Source organism: Psittacula echo, assembly GCF_963264785.1.
Source record: "Psittacula echo genome assembly, chromosome: 3".
In the NCBI taxonomy this organism is placed as follows: domain Eukaryota; kingdom Metazoa; phylum Chordata; class Aves; order Psittaciformes; family Psittacidae; genus Psittacula; species Psittacula echo.
The window spans coordinates 72149764-72171871 of NC_137736.1; the positions used below are offsets into that span (position 1 = coordinate 72149764).

Genomic DNA, 22108 nt, shown 5'->3' on the forward strand with positions numbered 1-22108 from the left:
TCCAAGGATGCTATGCCATTAACATATTCATCTTAGTCAAAAGTGACATGATATTCTTGTAGCTTCTGGAATAAAGGGGTGATGAAACAGGATTTACTCATATAACTGAAACTTCAAAATTAGCTTTGCATGTCAGCGAAGGAATTTAATTTTTTTAATCATGACAATATTCTCAGCTTACCCAGGACAAAGGAATGATGTCAGCAGGACATTTGTTTTCCATTTCTCGCCTCCAAATGCTGTATTAAGACATTTGACAGTCATTAAAACATGCATTAAGCTCCTCACAATTATTAATTTTCCAGTCCATCTACCTGTTATACTTAGCTTGCAAATGCTCAAATATTGCGCACAAGTTTAAAAGAGTAAAATAAATCTTCAGTAATAAAACTGAATTCCCTCCTCATATTGCTTAATCATAGAGCTTCAAAGCAAAGAAAAACATTGGACCCAGGCTAGGAAAAGTATTCAACTAAATAAACTGGGTCTCTGACCGCTTCATCTGCTAGAAGGTGGAAGCAGATTTGCAGTACTTTGAAGTCTTAAAAAAACCCGCAGCAGTTTAAACCTGGAGTCATTAAGAAATTTAAGCTTTCTAGCATCTGACTGCAGGTTTCACTAGCAATACGCAAGTATGAGAAAAGCAAGCTTAATAGTTTCCTTGAAATAATTCTTGTCTACAAATATTAAAAGTCAGGACTAACACGCTTACAGGAAGCAGTGATGTTCTCTTGAGTCTTAACAGCATTAAGAAGTAGTGATACCAAAAGACCAAAGATTGCTTCATTAAGAAAAGCTTTATGAATTTGCACTATGCTGATAAAAATTCTAGGCACATACTTTCAAATGGAAATATCCTGCTGGAATTCAATGAAGCTGACAATTTCATCTGAGCACTGCCATAATGACATGCTTCTCTACTTCAAGAGTCAGAAGTGATTATGGTTAGAATGATTTTAATTAAGTTTCTATTTCTTCATAAAATCTTGGTAGAACATGGCACCAGTTATTAAAATTAACCGTTTCATTTCAACTCAGATTTCACATTTTAAATGCAGTGTTGAAAAAAACCCCCACTTTTAAATCTAGATATCCATTTCAGCTGCATTTTGGTTTATGTCTCATACTACCTGCACACTATAAAGAGAAACATTTATGTTTACATGCTCTGTACAGTGCATGGACCACCTCATGTTATAATAAGAATATCGCTGATCTGTCACTCACTATCTTAGTATTTAAACACAATATTCAAGTATCAACTACATGATTCTCATTAGGTGTAATATGAAATATAACTATTATTAGCTGCGTCTGCACCAAAGGAACAGGATTCAATTTACCACCAATACACTTCAAAATAGCCTTCGAAACACATGCCGTACAGCATGATATAAAAAATAAGTCTGTCCTCAATTATGCTTTTAGTCCTAAAGTCTCCTTCCATTTAAGCCTAATTGGCTTGAAGATTAGAAAAACAAATAGTTCACTAACGTATCACTACAACTGCAGAAAAACTTGCAAAATACAAACCCTCTTTCCCCAGTGGTTCTCCCCACATGAAAATTACAAAAAGTTAGAAGAACTCCAACACCTACAGCAAAGCTGAAGCTGAGAAATAAACTCCTTCTCTAGCACTGTACATTCAGAAATGAACTAGTCCAAATGATCCAGCTTGCTCAATCATAAAGAGCCTTTTCCCTTGATTAAGGTAATTAAAACAAGCTGTATGTGGAATGGCATGCTTCACCTTAAAACAAACTAGAGGGTACAGGGCAAACCATTTAAGCTTGGTAAGCAGGCCCTAGCTGGGGATCAGTGAAGGAAAACAGTACCAAGTAGCTACTGAGAGGTGCACAAACACCACTGGGTTGATTTCTGCAACTACAAAACATAGAATCACAGAATTAATCATAGAATCAATCACAGAATGGTTGGGGCTGGAAAGGACCTTCAGATCATCTAGTTCTAACCGTCCTGCCATGGGCAGGGACAACTCACACTAAACCATGCCTAATAATCCTTGTCCCTGCACCCCTGCCACAGGCTCCTGAAGACTAAGGAACTAGCTGAAATGAGGTGATAAGTCTTAGGCATGCAAGAACAGAAGTTCATGACTGGGGAAGTGAGGGGAATTAAAATGCTACCAAGCAACACTGATGGCTAAAACTAAATTCAAATTAACACTGCCCCTGTCTCCAACTGTAGGAAACCGAAGTACAAAACTGTCTGATGTAATGAGCTTAGTAGTGGTAAAATTGAATTTGCTTCCCTATTCCATAAATATGTAGTAGCAAAAGCAATTCAGGGTCTGTAGGCATGATCACATCAAAATCAACATAATCATGTCAGTGTTCCATATGCGTTTTCTGCTGTTAGGTACATTTCACCAGCTTGCCCTGAGGGAAACTACAAACTGTACTGCAAAATACAAATCAGGACTGTGATGATAATTTACCTTAATGAACTTAAGCCTTGTCAGTTTAAATAACTTTTACTCACATTTGTAGAATCTGGCAGCAACATAACCGGCTGGAGTTCCAAGCAGTACCCACAAAACTACAGCACAGGTCATTAGAGCTCCCCGGTTAGCAGGTGACAAAAATCCCAGGCAAGCAAAAACTGTGAAGCAGAGACGCACAATTTTAGAAAGTAACTACACATCTGACTTAAAGCCAGTATACCCGCTATCTTTAATCTCTGTGCATACTAACCTGCATGTCTACTGTATCAGCTCAGCCTTAAGATTTTTAAGAAATTTCTAGGCAAAAATATATCCTGCTATTTTTACTAGTACTATTAAATTAGCAGTGAAATATCACGTAATTCAACTAACTCCTCCCCATTCCATTACTTACACAGAGTAACAAAAGTCATTATCAAGATCTGTGTGCCGGAGCCTAGAAACACAGACAACAGCATTCCTTTTCTTGGAGGCCTGAAAATATCACCATGAACCAGTTTCCAGCCAAATTCCTCTTGAGCATCTTCCTGTGAAGGAAATAAACCTGCTTTAATACAGTCAATTGCCATTTAAATAGCCTGCTACAGAAATACATATAGCTTAAAAAAAAAAAAAATACATTCCAAATAAACTTCAAGAAGTACATTTTAGACTTACAGTGGAATCCATCTGATTGTATCTTGCAATGTCTTTATGCAGTGTTCTCAACATAATCATGGCTACCATTCCAGACAGAAAGAGGACAATTACCAACGAATTCATAATACTGAATTAAAAAAGAAAACCAAATAAATGATCATTCAAACTGCAATGTAAACATTTCAGTACAGTACATTTGAAGACAAACTTTCTTCTCACCTAAACCACTGAATGTGAGTGTGAGGCATGGATTCCAAAATATAATCCCATCGTGATGCCCACCTTATACTTTTTTCTTCCTGAAAGAGTAAACGCATCAGTTTCAGATACAGTCAGTATCCAGCTTGTAAATTTACAAGTTGACATTCATGCAAAGCAATCTGAAACCTCAGGACAAATTGAAATTTCATGTTGCATGCCTTAAAGGCATAGTTCAACATATATAACTAAATAAAACAAACCCAAGATTTGACCACAAAATCTAACCCAAAATAATTTCTGAATAGCACTGACCACCCATGTCTTCTTAAGACATAAAGGCCTATCAAATTTAGTTATTTGAGCTTCCTGCCTTCAGAAATTACATTAATTCATCTGGAATTCAAGTGACTTGCAGAAAAATAAAAAAACAACACTACAGACACTGAGAAACTTAAGCTCTGCTATACAGTCTCCAGGATAATATTCAACTTTCTAGATAGTGCCCTGTCCAAATTATCCTTTGCTTTCATACAACCTGCTTTCAGTACCAAATACAGTTACATTCAGCTTAGACTGCAAGACAGATGGGGAGACAATATTGCAGAACTTACACAGACCACGACTTCATCAGAAACATTTCAAAAAGAGCATTTCTTTGTCTTACTTTGCAGGGTACACATGAAAAAAGGAATAAACAGTGCTGATCAGTCTGAAGACTGCTATTAAACAAACCATAAACATCAGTATCAATTAATAAAAATGGCAAGGTATCTTTCTGACAGGATGCTATTTCAGTAATTTATAACAAGAGCAAGAGTGCTTTCCAGTAAAGCCAGCTTTTGAAAATACAAAAAACCCCAACAGGTTAGAAACTTTGGGAAACAGTTTGTCCAGCAAACTCCATTTAAAAAACCAAACAAACCAACCAACCAACAAAAAACCCCAATCAAAACTAGAAAAACTCTCTTGCTCATGACCAGAATAAGACATTTTCAAGTATCACTGCTGCATGCAGTTGGCCACTATACTGCTCCTCTGCTTTTAAAGAGGACAGAGGATTTCCACAGGAGAAAGACACTGGAGAGAAAAAAGCGTTTGGAGCAGAACAGAAAATTATCAGCTTCAACCTACCTACAGCAGCCATTTGTCGAGACGCACAATTCCTCAGATTTAAGAACTTGGATTGAAAAACAATCTCCCAGACAACCAAGGTAAACATGGAAAGTGGGGTTCTTTTAAAAAGCACACATGCATTTCACATTCAGCGTGTGTGGTACACAAAATTGTAAAGTATGGGGTAAATCCCAAGCCACCTCTGACATACCAGTTCAAATACAGTTTTAAAACCACAAATTTACAATTCTGAAATAATTTTAGATGTCATCTTTATAATTCAAAGTATTAAGGCATGATTTTAAGACGTAACTACCACAGAAAGCTTAGTACTCACTTGAAAAGAAACTGAGTACGTATAAGCAATTTTTACTTCTCCATTAGCCTTATTACTTATATCCATAGGTACTCCTGAGCAATCAGGGTTGTCTGGATGAGTATGCTTGTAACTGTGGGAAGAAAAAAAAACACAGAATGAAAGCTGATCACTGACAACACTCTAAAGAAATAATTAATTTATCTTACAAAAGCATCTATTTCATCCAAGATTCTTCCCTTATATATAAAAATTGTTCTTAATGCCTCAAATTTCAGAACTCATAAGGAACATATAATAAGCACAGGACTTTTTGATACCTGAACTTGAATATAAGTTGTCTCTTCTAAAAAGAAAACTTTTTAGAGCACAGTCTCTAAAGCAGAGCACCAAAGTTTAGAAGTCTGAGTATTGTGAAAAACCTCCAAAACATTCAAAAAGTTACAACAGAATTACTAACTAAATAGTTTCACCATAATGCTGGACCAACAATTTAACAAGCTCAGTTATACCAAGAATACAAAAGAAGGAAAGACAAGATGGTAAGAAATAATAAGAGAGACATCAGTTGTGCAAAAGCCACACAGATACCAGAAAAACTGCCGAGTTTATTTGTGAACTCATTCCATTCAAATTCTGACTGCTGAAGACATCAGATCTTGCATTTTGATTACTCCTGCATCAGGCACTGGTAGCCTGTTCCATCACAACAAAAAATGTTCCCCAAGGAGGAAGTGAGGGCTGCTTCACTGAACACACACCACTTCCAGGTTTTATCTTTTTTTGGCCCGAATAGAAAATAGAGCACAAAGATCTAATGAATTCAAACAAAATTATGTTACTGTTCTACATTGCACTACACCAATCAATAGGAAAGCTAATCTACCGGTCACGTATCTGAAAACATTTCTGACTAGCAACAGGTCCCCAGATCAAAGCAAGTATCTTGGAACGGGCCACTGTTTGATGACAAGTTACTTTTGAGTACTAACCTTTTTGGTTCAAGTTTAGCAGCAACTAGTCTTGCTCCCAGAGCTTCATTTTCCACAACATGGTAATATATTTTTATGTCAACATGGTTGAAGATATAAAAAGTATCTTTTTCATGAAATTCTGACTGCAATGATAAAAGATGTTGTTAAACAATTGTCCTTGTTTCAGCTGGGATAGTGAATGTTTTTCTTAGTAGCTGGTGCAATGCTGTGTTTTGGCTTCAGTCTGAGAATAATGCTGATAACACACCAATGTTTTAGTTGTTGCCAAGTAATGCTTACTTTGATCAAAGACTTTTCAGTCTCCCATGCTCTGCCAGTGAGGAGGGGCACAAGAAGCTGGGAGGAAGCAGAGACAGGACACCTGACTCAAACTAGCCAAAGGGGTATTCCATACCACAGCATGTCATGCCCAGTATATAAACTTGGGGGGAAGTGGGCCAGGAACCACCAATTACTGCTCTGGGATGGGCTGGGCATCAGTCAGCAGGTGGTGAGCAATTGCAGTGTGCATCACTTGTCTCTCTTTGGTTTTATTCTTCTTTCTCTTTCCCTATTATTATTACATTATTATTATCCTTATTAATATAATATTATATATAGAGGAAAGTAGACAATGGGTAATGGGTTCAAACTTAAACAGGAGAATTCAGGTTGGGTATAAGGAAGAAAGTCTTTACTGTGAGGGTGGTGAGGCACCGGAACAGGTTGCCGAAAGTGGTAAATACTCCATCCCTGGCAGTGTTCAAGGCCAGGTTTGTCAGGACCTTGGGCAACATGGTCTAAGGTGAGGCCATAGCAGAGGGGTTGGAACTAGACGAACTTAAGGTCCTTTCCAACCCTAACCGTTCTGTGATTCTATGCTATTATAATATTACATGTTATGTATTATTATTTATACTTATTTCAATTATTAAACTGTTCTTACTTCAACCTGCAGGCTTTACCTTTTTCCAGTTCTATTCCCCATCCCACTGGCACAAGGGGGAGCGAGTGGCAGCATGGCACTTATTTGCCAGTTGGGGTTAAACCATGACAACAGTCAAAAAGATAAAGGCTTCTAAAAGCCTTAGGCAGAAGCTCGCCAAACAGAATTTTAGACTGCATACAGTTTTTCTGTCAAAAAGTTTTCCTACAAGATTAATTCAGGATTCTGGGAATACAAAGACAGTAAAGTGTTTCCTTGCATTAAGAAGACAAACCAGAAAAGTTAATGCTAAGAACTGTCTACTACAATTTAAAAGTAGAAAAATAGTAGAAAAAAATAAATATAAAATGTATTTATAAAGATATTAAAATGTATCAGTAACTGAAGATGGTCTATTTAACTGAAGTAGCAAACTGTAACTATGTGACAACTTTCCAAACAGGAGTATTTTGTGAATATCAGCTATTTCAAAACAATACATATTTTTTCATAGATTAAACAGAACCTTCCAAGACAAACAATGCAAATAATTGCTTTCTGTGACAGAACCACCTTGACATTTGAAACCAAAGATGCACATGTATGAACTGTAAGCAGCAGCCAGGAATGCTGAATACAAATCTTGGGTGAAGGGAAACTTCAACTTGGAATTTAGTCAGTTAAAGAGGTTGTTAAATCACAAGCATTACATCTGAAGTTCAATTAGTAATTCTTCAGAGTTCTACCCCCACCCTTTTTACAAAGTATCCTAATGATAAGAACAGTGACATAAAGTGTTCTACAGCTACAGTCCTTCAGTTAGGTCCTCAAATGTTATTAAAACCAAATATTTAAACAAGACAAAAAGAATATTGCCAGATTACATATTTGATCATAAATACATGCATTCACATGGAGCCTCTGAAACCAATCCATTACAGAGGCAAGGAAACAAAATTAGAAACTGCAGAAACTGTCATGTTTGGTAAGATCTCTTAAGTAAAACCAACCATTCTGATAAAACCAAAAGCTTATTTGAGGTTTTCAGTGACCTCTCCATGGAAGAAGTCTGTGGTAATCTGAAGACATCCAAGAATTTTTATTTCATTCTTATCTCCATAATGCTTACAATGCATTTATCTGGACCTCCACCAGTTAACCCAACAGATCTGTCTCTCACAAGAGAAGCTTTGTTCACTCAGAAATGTTATATTCTGCTTTCTTCCAGTAGCCCACACAGTCCCAGGGAAAGCAATCCTTCAAGAAGCATTAATTTACATGCAGAGATACAAACATGTCTATAAAAACCTGCTCCATGAAAACACCTCTATCCCACAAAAATGTAAAGTCCAAGCTTTAAAATGTTTAGAGTTCTTAGGCAATGAAGGATGACACATTGTTCTTATCCTTCACTTTTCACATGTACTAAATCTCTTCTTTTAGAGCCCTTCTGTATTAGAAGAGGCTTACAAATTGTGGTACCTGCAGAGATATCAGAACACCTAGTTTTAGGCAAAAAAGGTTCTTAAGACAGTGAGGACTCACCACAGAAACATGACATTGAAGAAATAAGTCTTTACATTAGTAAAAAGGGGATATCAGGAAAAAAAACTAATTGCATAAACATACATTAATAACACAGGCATCTTTAGGACGGCCATCTTCTGTAATGTAACAGCCAATGGGAAAACCAGGATTGCAGAACCTCTGGCCATCTTCAACATCGTAACACCAGGTCACAGGCATGTTGTCCACAATCCTGTAAATGGCACAGTGACATTTCACAACCTTGCAAAATACAGAGTGCAGTGGAAACAAAACCACATTGATATTAATCTAACTTGGCTACGCTCATTACTGGAAGATTAACTACAAGAATAATACCTCTTTCAGGTCTTAAACCATGGAATTGCACCGACTGCCAATCCAATTTCCAAATGAGATCTAAGCATGTAGCTATTCAACTGAAACTTCATCTTTTTTTAGAAAAAAATAAATTAAAAATACTATTTCTTCAGAAGGTGGCTTGGACACACTCTGTGTCTGCTAAAACATTCTATTCACTGGACTGGTTTCTGAAGTCCTCTTACAAACATGGCCCAACACACAAAACTCTCCCACTCCAAAGTCGTAACGATTTAACATTTCATTATTTTGCCTTTTTAAACCATCCACTAAAACAGCTAAAATGAGCTGGATCATTGCAAGCTTAAGACAAAATACAAAGTAATAAAAATTTGCCTACACACACATAGTATTAAATCTCCAGCTTCCTCATGGATCTTCTGTTGCATGATACATTTTTCATAGCACTCTGTAATCTTTTCTTTTGTATTACAGCTCAAGAGCAAGTCTTTACTTATTTGCTTGGGGTTTTTTGCTATTTAAGTGCAACTTTGTACAACTGTGACCTCAGCTGTAGTTCAATCAGAGTATGGAATATTGTAACTAGATCGTTCACACAAGCAAAAAATTGTGAGCCACCACACATTTGGGAAAGTAATCACATTCAAACTCCCCTCCACTGTCTACCTGCTGCTTCTGAATTACTGCCTCACAGGATTTATATTCATGCACCTTGAATACTGTGTTCAGTTCTGGGCCCCACACTACAAGAGAGGCATGGTGTTGCTGGAGTGAGTCCAGAGAAGAGCAACAAAGCTGCTGAAGGGCCTAGAGCACAAGTCTGACAAGGAACGGCTGTGGGAGCTGGGGTTGTTCAGTCTGGAGAAAATGAGGCTCATGGGGGACCTCATCATCCTCTACAACTACCTGAAAAGAGGTTGTAGTGAGGTGGGTGTTGGCCTCTTCTCCCAGGTAACAATTAATAGGACAGAGGAAATGGCCTCAAGTTGCATCAGAAGATGTGAGAGAAACAGCCCTGCAACCAACAAGGTTAATGTAGGAGGTGCTCCGGTTCCCCTGCAGCCCGTGGTGTGGACATAGGTGAGGCAGACTGTCCCCCTGCAGCCATAATATACACTAGAGATACCTCTTGCTTTTGTTAGTATTCTAATTTCATAATCAAAACCAGGTGAAGCATTAACCTACTACAAATGAGTTTGGATGGGGTAAAGGCTTTCCCTTGCATCTTCTGCAGCAAAGAATACAGAGCTGCCTTCAGGCAGCTATGCTGGAACAAATTGATAGTTTAAGAAGCAAATAATTTTTCACAGTTAATCTTCAAATTTAAAATGACTTGAAGAGATTATACATGTGGGGCAAATGGGCTATACAACAGTGTTCTTATATGTCTCTCAAGAACATCTGGTGACGAACATTGTCAGCCAAGATATCAGTATAGCTGCTGAGTCCAATTCAGTATGTCAATTCCTAATCTTATTAAGTGGCTTTTAAAACCTTAAAAGTACTTTGCACCATCTGTGTTCCCCAGGAATTTTATGATAAATTGAAGCTGGATAATAAACCTCTATTAAATCCTGACTTACGCTACCTTGGCTGATGCCTGTACAATATACCCCTATACCATACTCCTAGAGCATGCATCATTCATCACAAAATCCAGCCATTTCCACTCTGTGAAGCCATGGCTGAGAAGGACTATTCATTACCAAACAGACACAAACAGGGATTCTTCATACCACTGGTTCTATAGTTTTAGGGCAGTGGGCCTAGCAAAAAAAAATAAACAGTAGAAGTGCTATTAAAAGAACTAAGAATATAAGAAGTACCCTACATTTAAAAGGTAGTTTTCACGCTGAAAAACAGAACTAAGTCTTACTAAAATCTCATCAGTCCTATCAAGCTACTTGTACAGGCTAAAAAATAAGTATATTTGTAAAACAATTTAATCTAAGGGGAAAAACAGAGTCTAAAGTACTTTTTTTGTGTAATTAGCTTTACGCAGTTCCACTTTAGTTTCTGTCAGATTACGTGTTTGTATTTCAGAGAGGGACAGGATCACAGCCTTGGGAAACTAATTTTCATTTATACACCAAAACACACGTTAACTTTTAAAGCTGAAGCTTTACACCAGACCAACATGCATCATGTAAATTCAAAGTGGTGTAAATGCCGTAAATATATGCAGTATTTAATAGGAATATAACCCAATCCAGCATGTTTGAAGCCATACTTATTCCAGCATTAGGCATATGCACTTCAAATCCCTGCAAAAGTAGCTGTACCTTTCAGGATTTCTTTACTACTTCCTTGTTCGCCTACATGAACATATGGCTACCGCCTGTTAACCCTTCTGACCTCATCTATCAACTTCCAACTACACTGATGTTCAAGATGTTCCCGGAATATTTACATCAGTGAGCCACAGTTTATCCCTGAAAAGCGATATTCTGATTGGCTCAAAAGAGTAGCAGAAAACACACTCATTCCCTTTCCAGCATGGGTGGCTGTTTCAAAAATGAAGAAATGTAATGTGGCATTACAGAAAAGCATTTAATGACATTGGCAACATTCAACATTTCACCTGCATTTTTACTAATATATCCAGAAAGTCTGAATATAAGTAGATGAAGACCAAAATGTTTCTTTCTGTGAAGTGAGGAACACATATCTGAAACCATATGTGCCACATTAATTAATTTTGCTCATGTATTACTTGCAAAGACACGCTACAGGAATTCTGACAACTGCATGCCCAAATCGATCCTTCTACCCTTGCACTCGAAGGCTGCTGTTAGCACAATGTACCAACAAGCACTATATAAACACTGAGAGCATGGCTGAGTATTTCCAGTGTCAAGATGGAGCCTGCTGACAGACATTTCCCAGCTCTTGGATGTGGGTGCAGAGCATGGCTACATCCTAACTGAACATCAGCACAGGATTCAGCCTAGGCATTCAGCCTTGCCCCACTCTTATTGCCCAATGGAAGAGGACCTCAATGGCCAAGCAGAAACAGAGCCCCAGCGTGCTCCAAGATGACTCAGATAGTTACAGAGGGACTCAGAGAGTAGAAAAGGACCAAGTGTTCATGAGTTCCTCTAAATTATTTCATTTTCCCTGGCCACCTTTCACTTCCATATCCTATAAGAGAAACAAACTTTGCATAATACACTTTCAGAACCATAGATCCTATCTCCTGGACATACATCTGAAGGGGAGCGCAAAGGCTCTCAAGGAAAACAAAAAAAACACAGGCAACAGAAAGAAGGTCCCTTAAGCCTTTTCTCAAGCTAGGGCAGGATTAACTCCTACCTTTATAGATGCAAAGAAACAGCAGTGTTTTACAGTAAGCACAGAGGCAGCACAAAAACCACACAAAGCTTTGAGTTTGGAAACAGACTTGTTTCCATTATACCTGGTGCTTATCCTTCAGGGAAGGAAATTTTTCATGACGACAACAACAATGTAACATCTTTTGCAGAACAGAAGGGGTATCCGCAGAAGTGCCAACACCTAGTGCTCAATCTGTATTAAGTTGCAATAACAAAATGATAAACTAAATTAAATTATCACCGACATACTAGACTAACTCATCTGTGAAATCTGATTCCAACTTACCAGTGATGTTGATAATTCAGCAGCATACTTTTTTTCAAAAAGTCTAATTTCTGTTTATCTTCTGGCTTTGTGGTATCATATGTTTTTGTACAAACAGATTTACACGTCTCCTTCTTGTTGAATGTAAACTAAGAAAAATGAAAGACACATAAGCAAAAAGGTTGTCACTACCTTTCTGTCATTTCAGTATTTAACAAGTTTCCTCTATGCACTTATAATTGCTTGTATTGTTATAATAAAAGCACCTAAAAAAATTACCAAGACTATGTATATTAACCCCCCCAGAGGATGCTTTTATATTGGTGTGTGCTATGAAACCCTTCTGTGTTCAGTGTAGGCACTCTACACTAAGAGTGTACACACACTTGTTACTGATTAAAACCTGTTTTCTGCAATGATTTACCAGACAAATCATTCGACCTCACAGCAGCAATGCTGTCCCAGGCAGATTCAATTGATAACTTTCTCTCCTACTACATGTAATAGAGAAGGCAGGAGCTCTAATCATCAGAAAAGAAAAGCCAGCTAACACCACTTCTAATACTTCAAACTTACAGCTGTGGTATTCTCAGATCTGGTTCCAAGAAATAAGAGTACTCAGTTCACTCTAACAAGGGGACACCCGAGGAGCAAGAATTGAGTTTTGGCAGGTTCCAAAGAGAAGACAACCTCCACAGCATTTAGGCTACAGCTTCACAGTGCAAAGTGCATAGTTACAGTTAGGTTAAATTGACAGTTTTCTATTATGTAGAACTTCAGATTTTGAACCTCTTTGACATAAAGCCCTTGTGAAGAGGATCTTTAAGATTTTCATCGCCTTTGGCTACATTTGAATATATGTATTACCAAACACCCCTTGTCAGAGAACGAACCCTATAAGGAGACGGTTCTATCCTCTCTCCAAACAATACTTGGCCAAGGTTTTCAGACGGACGCTTCTTTCCTTCTGCTTGACAAAAATCAAACCTGTCAGTAAAGATACAAAAGTTACCAAAATATTCTTAGCTGAAAATATTAGACCTCAAATAGTGCTTCCAAATCAACACCTCATCACAAGTGAAGGAACTATACAGCTTTACTTCTACGTAAGTATTTTCTTTGAGCCTACAAGGCAAAGTGTGAAAAATCACAGTCCCATTTTGAAAACAATAAACAACCAAACAACAACAAAAGAAGAAACAAAACCAACTACCAAATCTCTTAGTCAGCTATTTTGGAACTCAGTTTATATTAAACATAGTAGCATAAAAGTGTCCTTAAGTAATCAGAAGTTTCCTGGTTTAACTGGGATTTTAGCCATGAATTAAACCTTCACATAGAGTTTCATTGCAGATCCAAGAGAAAATGCAGATCCAAGCCAGACTCTTGGGCAGAGGGAAAAGGAGGGAGGGTAATAATAAAAACAAAATATGTGCATATATATATATATACACACACACAGAGACAGACAGCTCCTTTACAACAAGTACTATTAAATAAACAGGATATTGCAGTTTTATTCCCCAACACATTTAATAGCACATCCTCCAAGTTTTCCAGTCTAATTTCAAGCGTATCACAGTTGTGTTCAATAAAGTGTGGACATAACTAGTGCTTAACCTCTTCAACAGTAACAATAAAAATTTTCTTTGAAGCAACAACTTCCCATAGTTGTACCTGACACTGATACATTTTGTACACTCCTATGATGTACCAGGGGAAAAAAATTCACACTTCATTAAGATAACTGATCAGGAGTTCACATCTCATTATCACTTTCACTCATCTGGCTACAGGCTACTGAAGACTGCAGTAATACTTTGGTCTATAAAACATGAACTAATGCAGAAGAGTAAACATTATATATATATGTATATATATATACACACATTTTAACCTTAACTCACTCCAAAACAACGATCTGACCTACATCAGGGCCTATCAATCCAGGCACTACTTCTAATGTATGAACAAAGACAACTAAGGAGAAGGAAGCAGTGTATGTCTGCATCCATCTGCTCAGTTGAAAATTATATATTTATAAACTTATATTAGCAAAATAAATAGACATTCCTCATTGGTAAACTTCTGTAGCAAATGTAGATAATACTTACAGATAAAACAAACTCGTATTTTTGGAAGAAGTAACAACTAAAATGACACACACACTTTGATATACTTACGCTGTATATTCATAGGGAAGGACAGACTCTACAGAGTCAAGCCTGTTCACAAATAGTTCGATTCCAGACTGAAAGAACAGAGATAATTGGCAATTACATGAAAGCACTTCTTCAATTCTGACAGATGTATATATAAATAGATTTGTTTGAATAAGGTAAAGAAAAGCTGAAAATGTGAGATTTATGCAATTATATGTCTTCAAATGGAGAATTACATGCAATGAGCTGTGCCTGCTGATAACATAAGTAAAACACTACTTAACCATCACAGAAACAGTGACAATATGAAAAAAACCCTCAAACAACCAAGTCCCAAAAAACAACAAAACAAACCAAACAAGCAAAAACCACTTTCAGGCTAACATAATATTCAAACTATAAGATAGCAAGAAATCATGCACAAGAGCAATACAGTTACCACAGTTGCCAGTGGTTTAATGTACCAAGTTAGAGCTATATTAGTCATCACGGCAACTTTTCTGTAATAAAAGTCTTAAAAGAACATGAATAAAAGTACAGATAAAATCAGTACTTCTCCCTATAATTAAACTGCTCAACAATTTTAACTGTGTAACAACCGAAAATTGAACTATGAGAATATAAACAATGTATTCAGACTGATACATTACTTTTAGTTTGAACTGCAGCTCTTTCCAAAGAGAAGGCAAGGATATTCACATTCACCTTCTTGTAAAAGTTGCTCAGTAACTAAAAACTCCCGAGTTCAGTCTGCTGTGGTTTCAGACTAGTTTGGTCTGTACATGTTAATTACAGATGGGGTGGCTTGCTGCTACAGAAAGGAAGAGGTCTCTCACTCTTCCCTCTTAGTCTCAAAATCCCTTCCCTTATTCTAGTCCCACAGTCGCAATCCATTTCAACTGTCTGCCTTACACTGGTTTTGGCAGTTATCTGCTTGCATAGTAAACCAATTCAACTGGCTGAAATAGCAGAAGAGTTACCCCCCAAAAAATTTAGAGCAGTCTTAGCAACTCAGCAAGTTGAACTGTCTTACTGGGCAATCAGACAAGAGCTGGAGACAGCAAAAGGAAGGCGAGTGTTTTCAGGAACAAGATCTCCCCCTTTCAAGAGCAAGCCATCTCTTTTCTCACCAACAGTAGAGCTTTTCCTCCCTATGAAATCTGACTCAAGTTTAACCAAACAAAGAAATTCTGGAGGGAAAAAGAGAAAATAAAATGAATTGCTCATATGCATGTGTAGCTCAGGTACCTCAGTATTGTATTCTACTGATACACTACAGTTGTCCATAGGCAAGTCAGACATAGTTCCATGAGAGGCAGCAGCTGTGAGCTGTTAAGTTGACTCACCAAGTGAGGACACACCTTACTGTTCCTCTTTCCTCTGCCCCAAGCCATGCAGACCTGCTGCTTACCTCTGGGTAGTGCACGCTTGCCATAATTCTTTAAGCCACTTCAATTCACCAGCACAGCAAAAAACTAGCCTGGCAAAAAGTTGGGTAGTTTCTTGTCATGTTAATAAGCTCCAAAAAGGAGTAACGGGTAACATAGCTGGGACAATGCAGAGGACAGGGCCATGTTGCCCACAGAAAGACAGGCATGAAATCTCTTGCTTCCAGCAGTAACAGGTTAGACTGCCTCAGCTGGTCACAGAACCACAGCCTATTAGATTAGCTATTTTTCATTGGAGGAGATTTACCTGAATGCCCCAATTTTCCGTATGTATATGCATTACTGCAGATCAGCATCTCTGATAAACAATTTTCATTCAACAGCAAGTCTCCTTGGAGTCATCAGTATTGTTTTAAACTGAGTAAGGACTCTTAATGTTTGGGCAAGAGTTACCATGTCTGCATATATCACATTCAAATTTCTGATGAAATTTCAACCAGAAATGGGAAAACTAGCCAAACTGAGTTTGCCCACTTGGAGGAAGGGGGAAATTTATGAGTCTCATAATTCTTGTGCTGCTAGCTATGTGCCCCACCACCAACATTCCACCCCATCTCGCTAACAGAAGACAGGAGATCCACAGAGATTATAAGACAAATATTTAGAGACAAATATTTATAACACACAAAATGTAGAGATCTGCTCTGTGCATCTAAATCCTCAGTGCAGAGGAGAATTCAATATTATTACCAACATCATAATCAGCAGTGACAGTTTTAAGACCTTAAGAACATATAAAAAATTAAGGTTCTTCAGGGAAGCTTAGTTTTACCCACTTACGTAAATATTATGATAAAGAAATTATCCGATCACATATTGTTTCTCCTCACCAGAGACCAGACTACATTCAACTGCAGGTTATGTGGAGGGAATTAGATCTGGAGAGTGATTTAGACTTCTCCACATGCTTCACTTAGTACGTAAAGTGGCTGGCATGAGGTAGAGTAATAGAAGAGGTGGTTAATTTCAGCAATTTTTTGCAATAATACACTTGTTGATGTTATCCTAAAATGTTCACCTGGCCACTGGTGGAAGATTTCCATTACCTAAGTACCTCATTTCACATTTAAAACGTTATAAATCCTCAGGATGAGGAGACAAGCATTTTGTTCACATTATAGGAGGAAAGATCACCCCATAAATGTCTCTTTATCAGCCTATTAAATGTGGCTGGTTACAAAAGACAGTAGGCAACCTAGTTTACTTGACTTACAAAACACAAAACATAAAAAACCTTCCTTCTACAACCCTAGTTTAAAAACAGGAATAATTCAAACATAGCAATGTTTTTCAGGGATGCTGTGAAAATTACAGACTGCACATTGAAAGTCCTAGCCTATATTTGAAGAAAAATAATCCTTTACGAGGGTAGTGCAGCACTGCAACAGGTCACCCAGGGAGGTGAGGTAGAGCTGAGCTGATCTAGTAACACCAGTTGTGTTTCAATCATGAGGCTGGACTATGTGACCTGTGGTCATTTCAGTTTCTATGACCCTATAAAAGAATGTCCACAGAGTGTTTTACTACTACAACAGAAGCAGCACGGAAACAAGAGTGAAAAAATCCACAATGATGTGTTAGGTGCAAGATTTGGCCAATTTGAACAGAACAATACACTTGAAGGGAAACGACATTTATAGCAACTGCACCTTCACTACTCATTTGGCTTATTACTTGCTCCACTGATTCATGACAGGAAATTAATAAAGTGAGTGCAACATATTTATGAAAAACATACGGTTTAAACCGACTCTTCTGAAGAATCATGGACCAGAGTTCCATGTAGTACAGAAGAAGAGAGATCAGAGAGCGTGAGACAGCCATTTCCAACAGCAGTAAGATAATGGATCATAAACGTAATTGGTCTTGAACTTCCTCATTCAAGCCTTAAAGCATGGCCTGGTGTAATTGCCATTACAGCAGCAGCAAACTTCGAAGGCTCACCCAAAGGTGCAAAGACTATTTTAAGCACCTACCCTCAGCATGGTAACATAGAATTATAGCATGGTTTGAGCTGGACGGGACCTTAAAGCTCATCCAGTTCCAACCCCCTGCCACGGGCAGAGGCACCTTCCACTAGACCAGGCTGCTCAAAGCCCGGTCCAACCTGGCTTTGAACACTGCTAGGGATGGGGCAGCCACAGCTTCTCGGGGTAACATCCTTACAAATAAGCAATCTGGTTATGTGAACTTCACTTGTCACTTATCTAGGCATGAAAATAAGTTTCAGTTTCACTGGAGACTCTGGGCCCCAGAAATCCCTACACTTCAAGGTTCTAGGAACCAGGACACCACAGCAAGAGAAGAGTCACTGCCTGCTTGCCTCGATTTGTATTTGCTTGCAGCCCTCGGCTGCTCGCTCCTGCCAAGAACCACAGACACCCCCAACACGACCTGTCCCTGCGATTATTACTTCTGCAGCTTTCCAGCACGTATTTAAAAGGGCCCGAGAGATAAGCGGCCAGGCCTTCCTATTTCCCCAATGTGACCAATACTCACGAGGTAAGCTGACAGCTTGCAAGGGGCCGCGGACGCTGTACCTTTCCCGATTACAGTGGGGATAACTCTCCGAGTCCCTGCAGCCACAGAGCCCCTGGGCCGCGGAGGACACTACAGCCAGACAGCTAGAAACTCTCCGGGAAAACAAACACCCGCAGGCCCACACACAGACCCCGCTCACCGCAAAGCCGGGCCGCACCGCAGCCCCGGCCCGCGGGCCTCCCCTCCCCTTAGCGGTGCGGACCCCTTCACCTTGCACTCCGGCTTCTCCTTGCCAGCCTCGCAGAAGTTGACGGGCGCCAGGCCCGGCAGGTAGAAGGCGATAGTGACGGGGGGCGCGGCCGCCGCCAGCGCCGCGGCGATGCAGAGGAGTCGCCGCAGAGCCATGTCGGGGCGGCGGAACGGCGGCGGCCTGCGGGAGGGAGGGGAGCCGAGGCGGGGGGAGGGTCCCTGGGAACCCGCGGCGGCAACGGTCGCGGCTTCGTCTCTCCCCCCGCCCTCGACGGCCGCCACTTCCGGCTTCTCTCGCGCGCGACACGTCACCCAGCGCGGACCGCCTGACGAAGCGCGAGGCGGGGCGGGGCCGGGCCAGCACGCGAGCAGAGCCGAGCCCAGCGCGACCGGGCCCAGCTCGTTCGCTTCCGGGGCAGCGACCCGCCCGTCCCCGTTGCCATGGCAGCGCGGCGCCTTCCGCTGGGAGCGGCTGGGCGGTGGTGCGGGAGCCATCGCCCCTGGGCCGGCCTTCCCTCCTCTCTTCTCCGTCCGTTCCCCACCAGGCCCGGCACTCCCCTGGAGGGCGAGGAGCCGCCCCGGCCACCCAGGAGCGACGAGGACATGGCCACAGGCGTCCAGCCGCCGTTTGGGACTCCCCCGGCGAGGCCTGGCTGCGGTCCCGATCAGGCCACGCTGCCTTCCCGGCTATGCAGCAGTCCTTGCTCTTATTAAAAATATATTCTGTGGAGTACTCCCACGGTTTTCATGTACAGGGCAGTGATCATCCCCCTGTGCTTGGCACTGGTGAGGCTGCACCTCAAATCCTGTGTTCTGTTCTGGGCTCCTCACTACAGGAGAGATACGGAGGTACTGGAGTGAGTCCAGAGAAGGACAGTGGAGCTGGTGAAGGGTCTGGAGCACAAGTGTGATGGGGAATGGCTGAGGGAACTGGGGTTGTTTATCTGGAGAAGAGCAGGCTCAGGGGGGATTTTATCGCTGTCTGTAACTACCTGAAAGGAGATTGTAGTGAGGTGGGGGTTGGTCTCTTCTCCCAAGTAACAAGCGATGGGCCAGGAGGTAATGGCCTCAAGCTGCGCCAGGGGAGGTTTAGACTGGATATTAGGAAAAAGTTCTTCACTGAGAGGGTGGTCAGGCACTGGAACAGGCTGCCCAGGGCAGTGGTGGAATCACCGTCCCTGGAAGAGTTCAGAAACCATGTAGTTGAGGCCCTCAGCGACATGGATTAGTGCTGGACTTGGCAGTCCTGGTAACAGTTGGACTTGATGATCTTAATGGTCTTTTCCAATGGAGTTGATTCTGTGATTCTAACTGAACTTCAGGTGACACTTCTCACCGGCTGAGTGAAGGGAGGGGGGAGCCAGCCAAATGTTGGCTACGGTGAGCATCTGTTACAGCTCAACATTCAGAACAACCCAGATGTGCATTCCCTTCGTGTCACTGATGGCCACTGTTATGTGGCACTATCTCCTGATGAAAAAATCCCCACCGAAAAAATCCACACCAAAAAAATACCGAAACCTATAGAAGGGGCAGGCATAAAAAGCCTGTTGCTTTGATAAAGTAGGAGAGGACATTGCTCAAATTCTTGTTTTATCTTTCCTCCTTCCTAATGTTTTCCATCAGTTCAGGTTTGGGCAGCTTTAGAAATTCCAAACAGCCTTTGATGAAAATCTGTATTTATAAATGTTACAGCCTTTCCACCAATTTCCTTGATTATCACAGAATCACAGAATGGTTTGGGTTGGAAGGGACCTTAAGATCATCTAGTTCCAAACCCCCTGCCATGGCCAGGGACACCTCACACTAGACCCTGTCCCCCAAAGCTCTGTCCAGCCTGGGCTTGAACACTACATTCTATTTACCACTGGGTTTGGAGGACTCACCTGTTGCTTGCACAGGCCTGTAGCTTGCCAAGGTCTTTAGGCAGGGAAGGTATTGCTGGTAAAGCCAGTGAGGAATGAGCAGGGCCGTCCGAAAGGATATCCGGTATGTATCTTGCAACACAATGTGCTAGTGCCTGAGAAAGCAATAAAGGAGATACCTGGCTGCAAAGACCAGCCTGGCTGTGGAGGGTTAATTCACACAGTGTCTGACCAGATACAGAGTTGAGTACCTAAGCACCTAGGCCACATAAGCTAATCCTTAGGTAAGGTTATTTTGATATTTTTACATGTTTTTCTACATTACATAAGCCATTCTTAGCTTTAGATAAATACATGTAAATTTATTACTTTATATACATTAGAAATTAAATCCTATATTTAAAACTGAAGTTGTTCACCTATCTTTTTTATGCATAGGCCTAATTCCTACTTGTCTCATCCTGTAGATATCCTAAGAGCACAATTATAAGACCAAGCCCTGTGATGAGCACAGCTGGAGAAGAAATCCCAGTTCCCTCTTTTTATTTAAAATTACTCATGGTTAGGGTAATCAGGTTGTAAATGACCCAGGTTCAGTTTCTCTTCTGCCACAAGGGAGTTCAAACATATTTCCCATTTCCCAGGTTAATATTCCAAGCAAATTACTTTTGTGGGCCCAATTCCATTCCTTTGCATGAGAGAATATTTAAAAGCCTTTGCCCATTTAATCCTTATCTTCCTTGAGAACACTCCAAAAGTTGCACGATGAGTAGGATTGTGGTGTGCTTTGTGATCTTTTCTAAATCCCCTTTCTTTCTCTGCCTTTGTGACTACCGAACCTGCTGACTCAGGGTGATTTTGATGGGTGCTTTGCCAGCTGGTCCAAACAACGTTTCAGTGGATGGGATGCCGTATGCTGTGATGCCCCCTCTTCTCTGCTCTACACAGGTGATCCGGAAAAGCAGTTTGTAGGCTGTGTTATTAATTCACTATCACAACTCTTTTTCAAGCAGGTATAACCATGGGTTATAACCCCAGGATTGGCCATGGTCCTTCAGATCCAATTTCAGTCTGGGCAAAACCCATCTCTAATTTAATGAGAACTTCAGTGGGAATTTGCTTGATAATTTTTGTTCTTAAATTCCCCTGCCACAGGTTTTACAGCCATTGGTTACAAGTCAGGAGGTGTGGGTTTAGCACCAGAAGAACAAGTATCACAGGTTTTATCACCAGAAATACCAAGGCTATGCAACACTGTGAAATAAAACACAGGGAAAACTACTGTTTCAGAGATTAATGGACCAAGAGAAGCCAAAGTGAAAGAACAGCCTGGGGTTTTTTTACTGAAAAAAAAAAAAAAAAGAAAAATAATTCTTGTGATAAGAAAATACAAAGATAAGAATACAGAGTGGTCAGAAACAGCTGGGAAAATAAGTGCCACTCCTTGAAAATGCTACCCTTTTTATCATAAACTGTTGTGAATAACTTTTGCTGTTGTGGTGGTGGTTTTCACCTTTTGCTGCTTGTGTCTGGGCTGATAGAGGTGCCTCCTTCACATGGAGATTCTCACAGTTTAGTTCTTCATTTCAGAAACAAGCTCTTCAAAGTCCCTTGTATCCTGCAGCCCAGTGGCTGCTGCCTTCTCACAACATATTCCTTCCTTTACATGAGGGTGCTGAAAACTGATTTCCTCACTACAGTGCCTTAGCAGCCAAGCTGTGGAACAGATAAATACTCCTTGTTGTGAAGGGTGCAAGCACACAGTTGTTTCCCCCACAGGTTACAATTCGGTGGGTGTGATTTTAGTA

The 22108-nt window shown here is 40.3% G+C and overlaps 1 protein-coding gene across 2 annotated transcripts in view; it reads right to left on the reverse strand.

The window, feature by feature from the left end:
- Positions 1 to 18744, reverse strand: part of TM9SF2 (transmembrane 9 superfamily member 2) — a 31061-nt gene extending 12317 nt beyond the window's left edge. For both annotated transcript variants that reach the window (XR_013956418.1, XM_080613051.1), the window contains exons 1-12: positions 18457 to 18744; positions 14279 to 14346; positions 12989 to 13082; positions 12117 to 12244; positions 8262 to 8391; positions 5726 to 5850; positions 4755 to 4866; positions 3323 to 3402; positions 3122 to 3230; positions 2859 to 2991; positions 2503 to 2622; positions 182 to 239 (exon numbers count right to left, since the gene is read on the reverse strand). Coding sequence is in view for 1 of the 2 variants with exons in the window: in XM_080613051.1 (XP_080469177.1) it covers positions 182 to 239; positions 2503 to 2622; positions 2859 to 2991; positions 3122 to 3230; positions 3323 to 3402; positions 4755 to 4866; positions 5726 to 5850; positions 8262 to 8391; positions 12117 to 12244; positions 12989 to 13082; positions 14279 to 14346; positions 18457 to 18591 (1292 nt within the window). In the remaining variant the exon portion in view is untranslated. The remainder of the gene's footprint in view (positions 1 to 181; positions 240 to 2502; positions 2623 to 2858; positions 2992 to 3121; positions 3231 to 3322; positions 3403 to 4754; positions 4867 to 5725; positions 5851 to 8261; positions 8392 to 12116; positions 12245 to 12988; positions 13083 to 14278; positions 14347 to 18456) is intronic.
- Positions 18745 to 22108: the final 3364 nt, after the last annotated feature.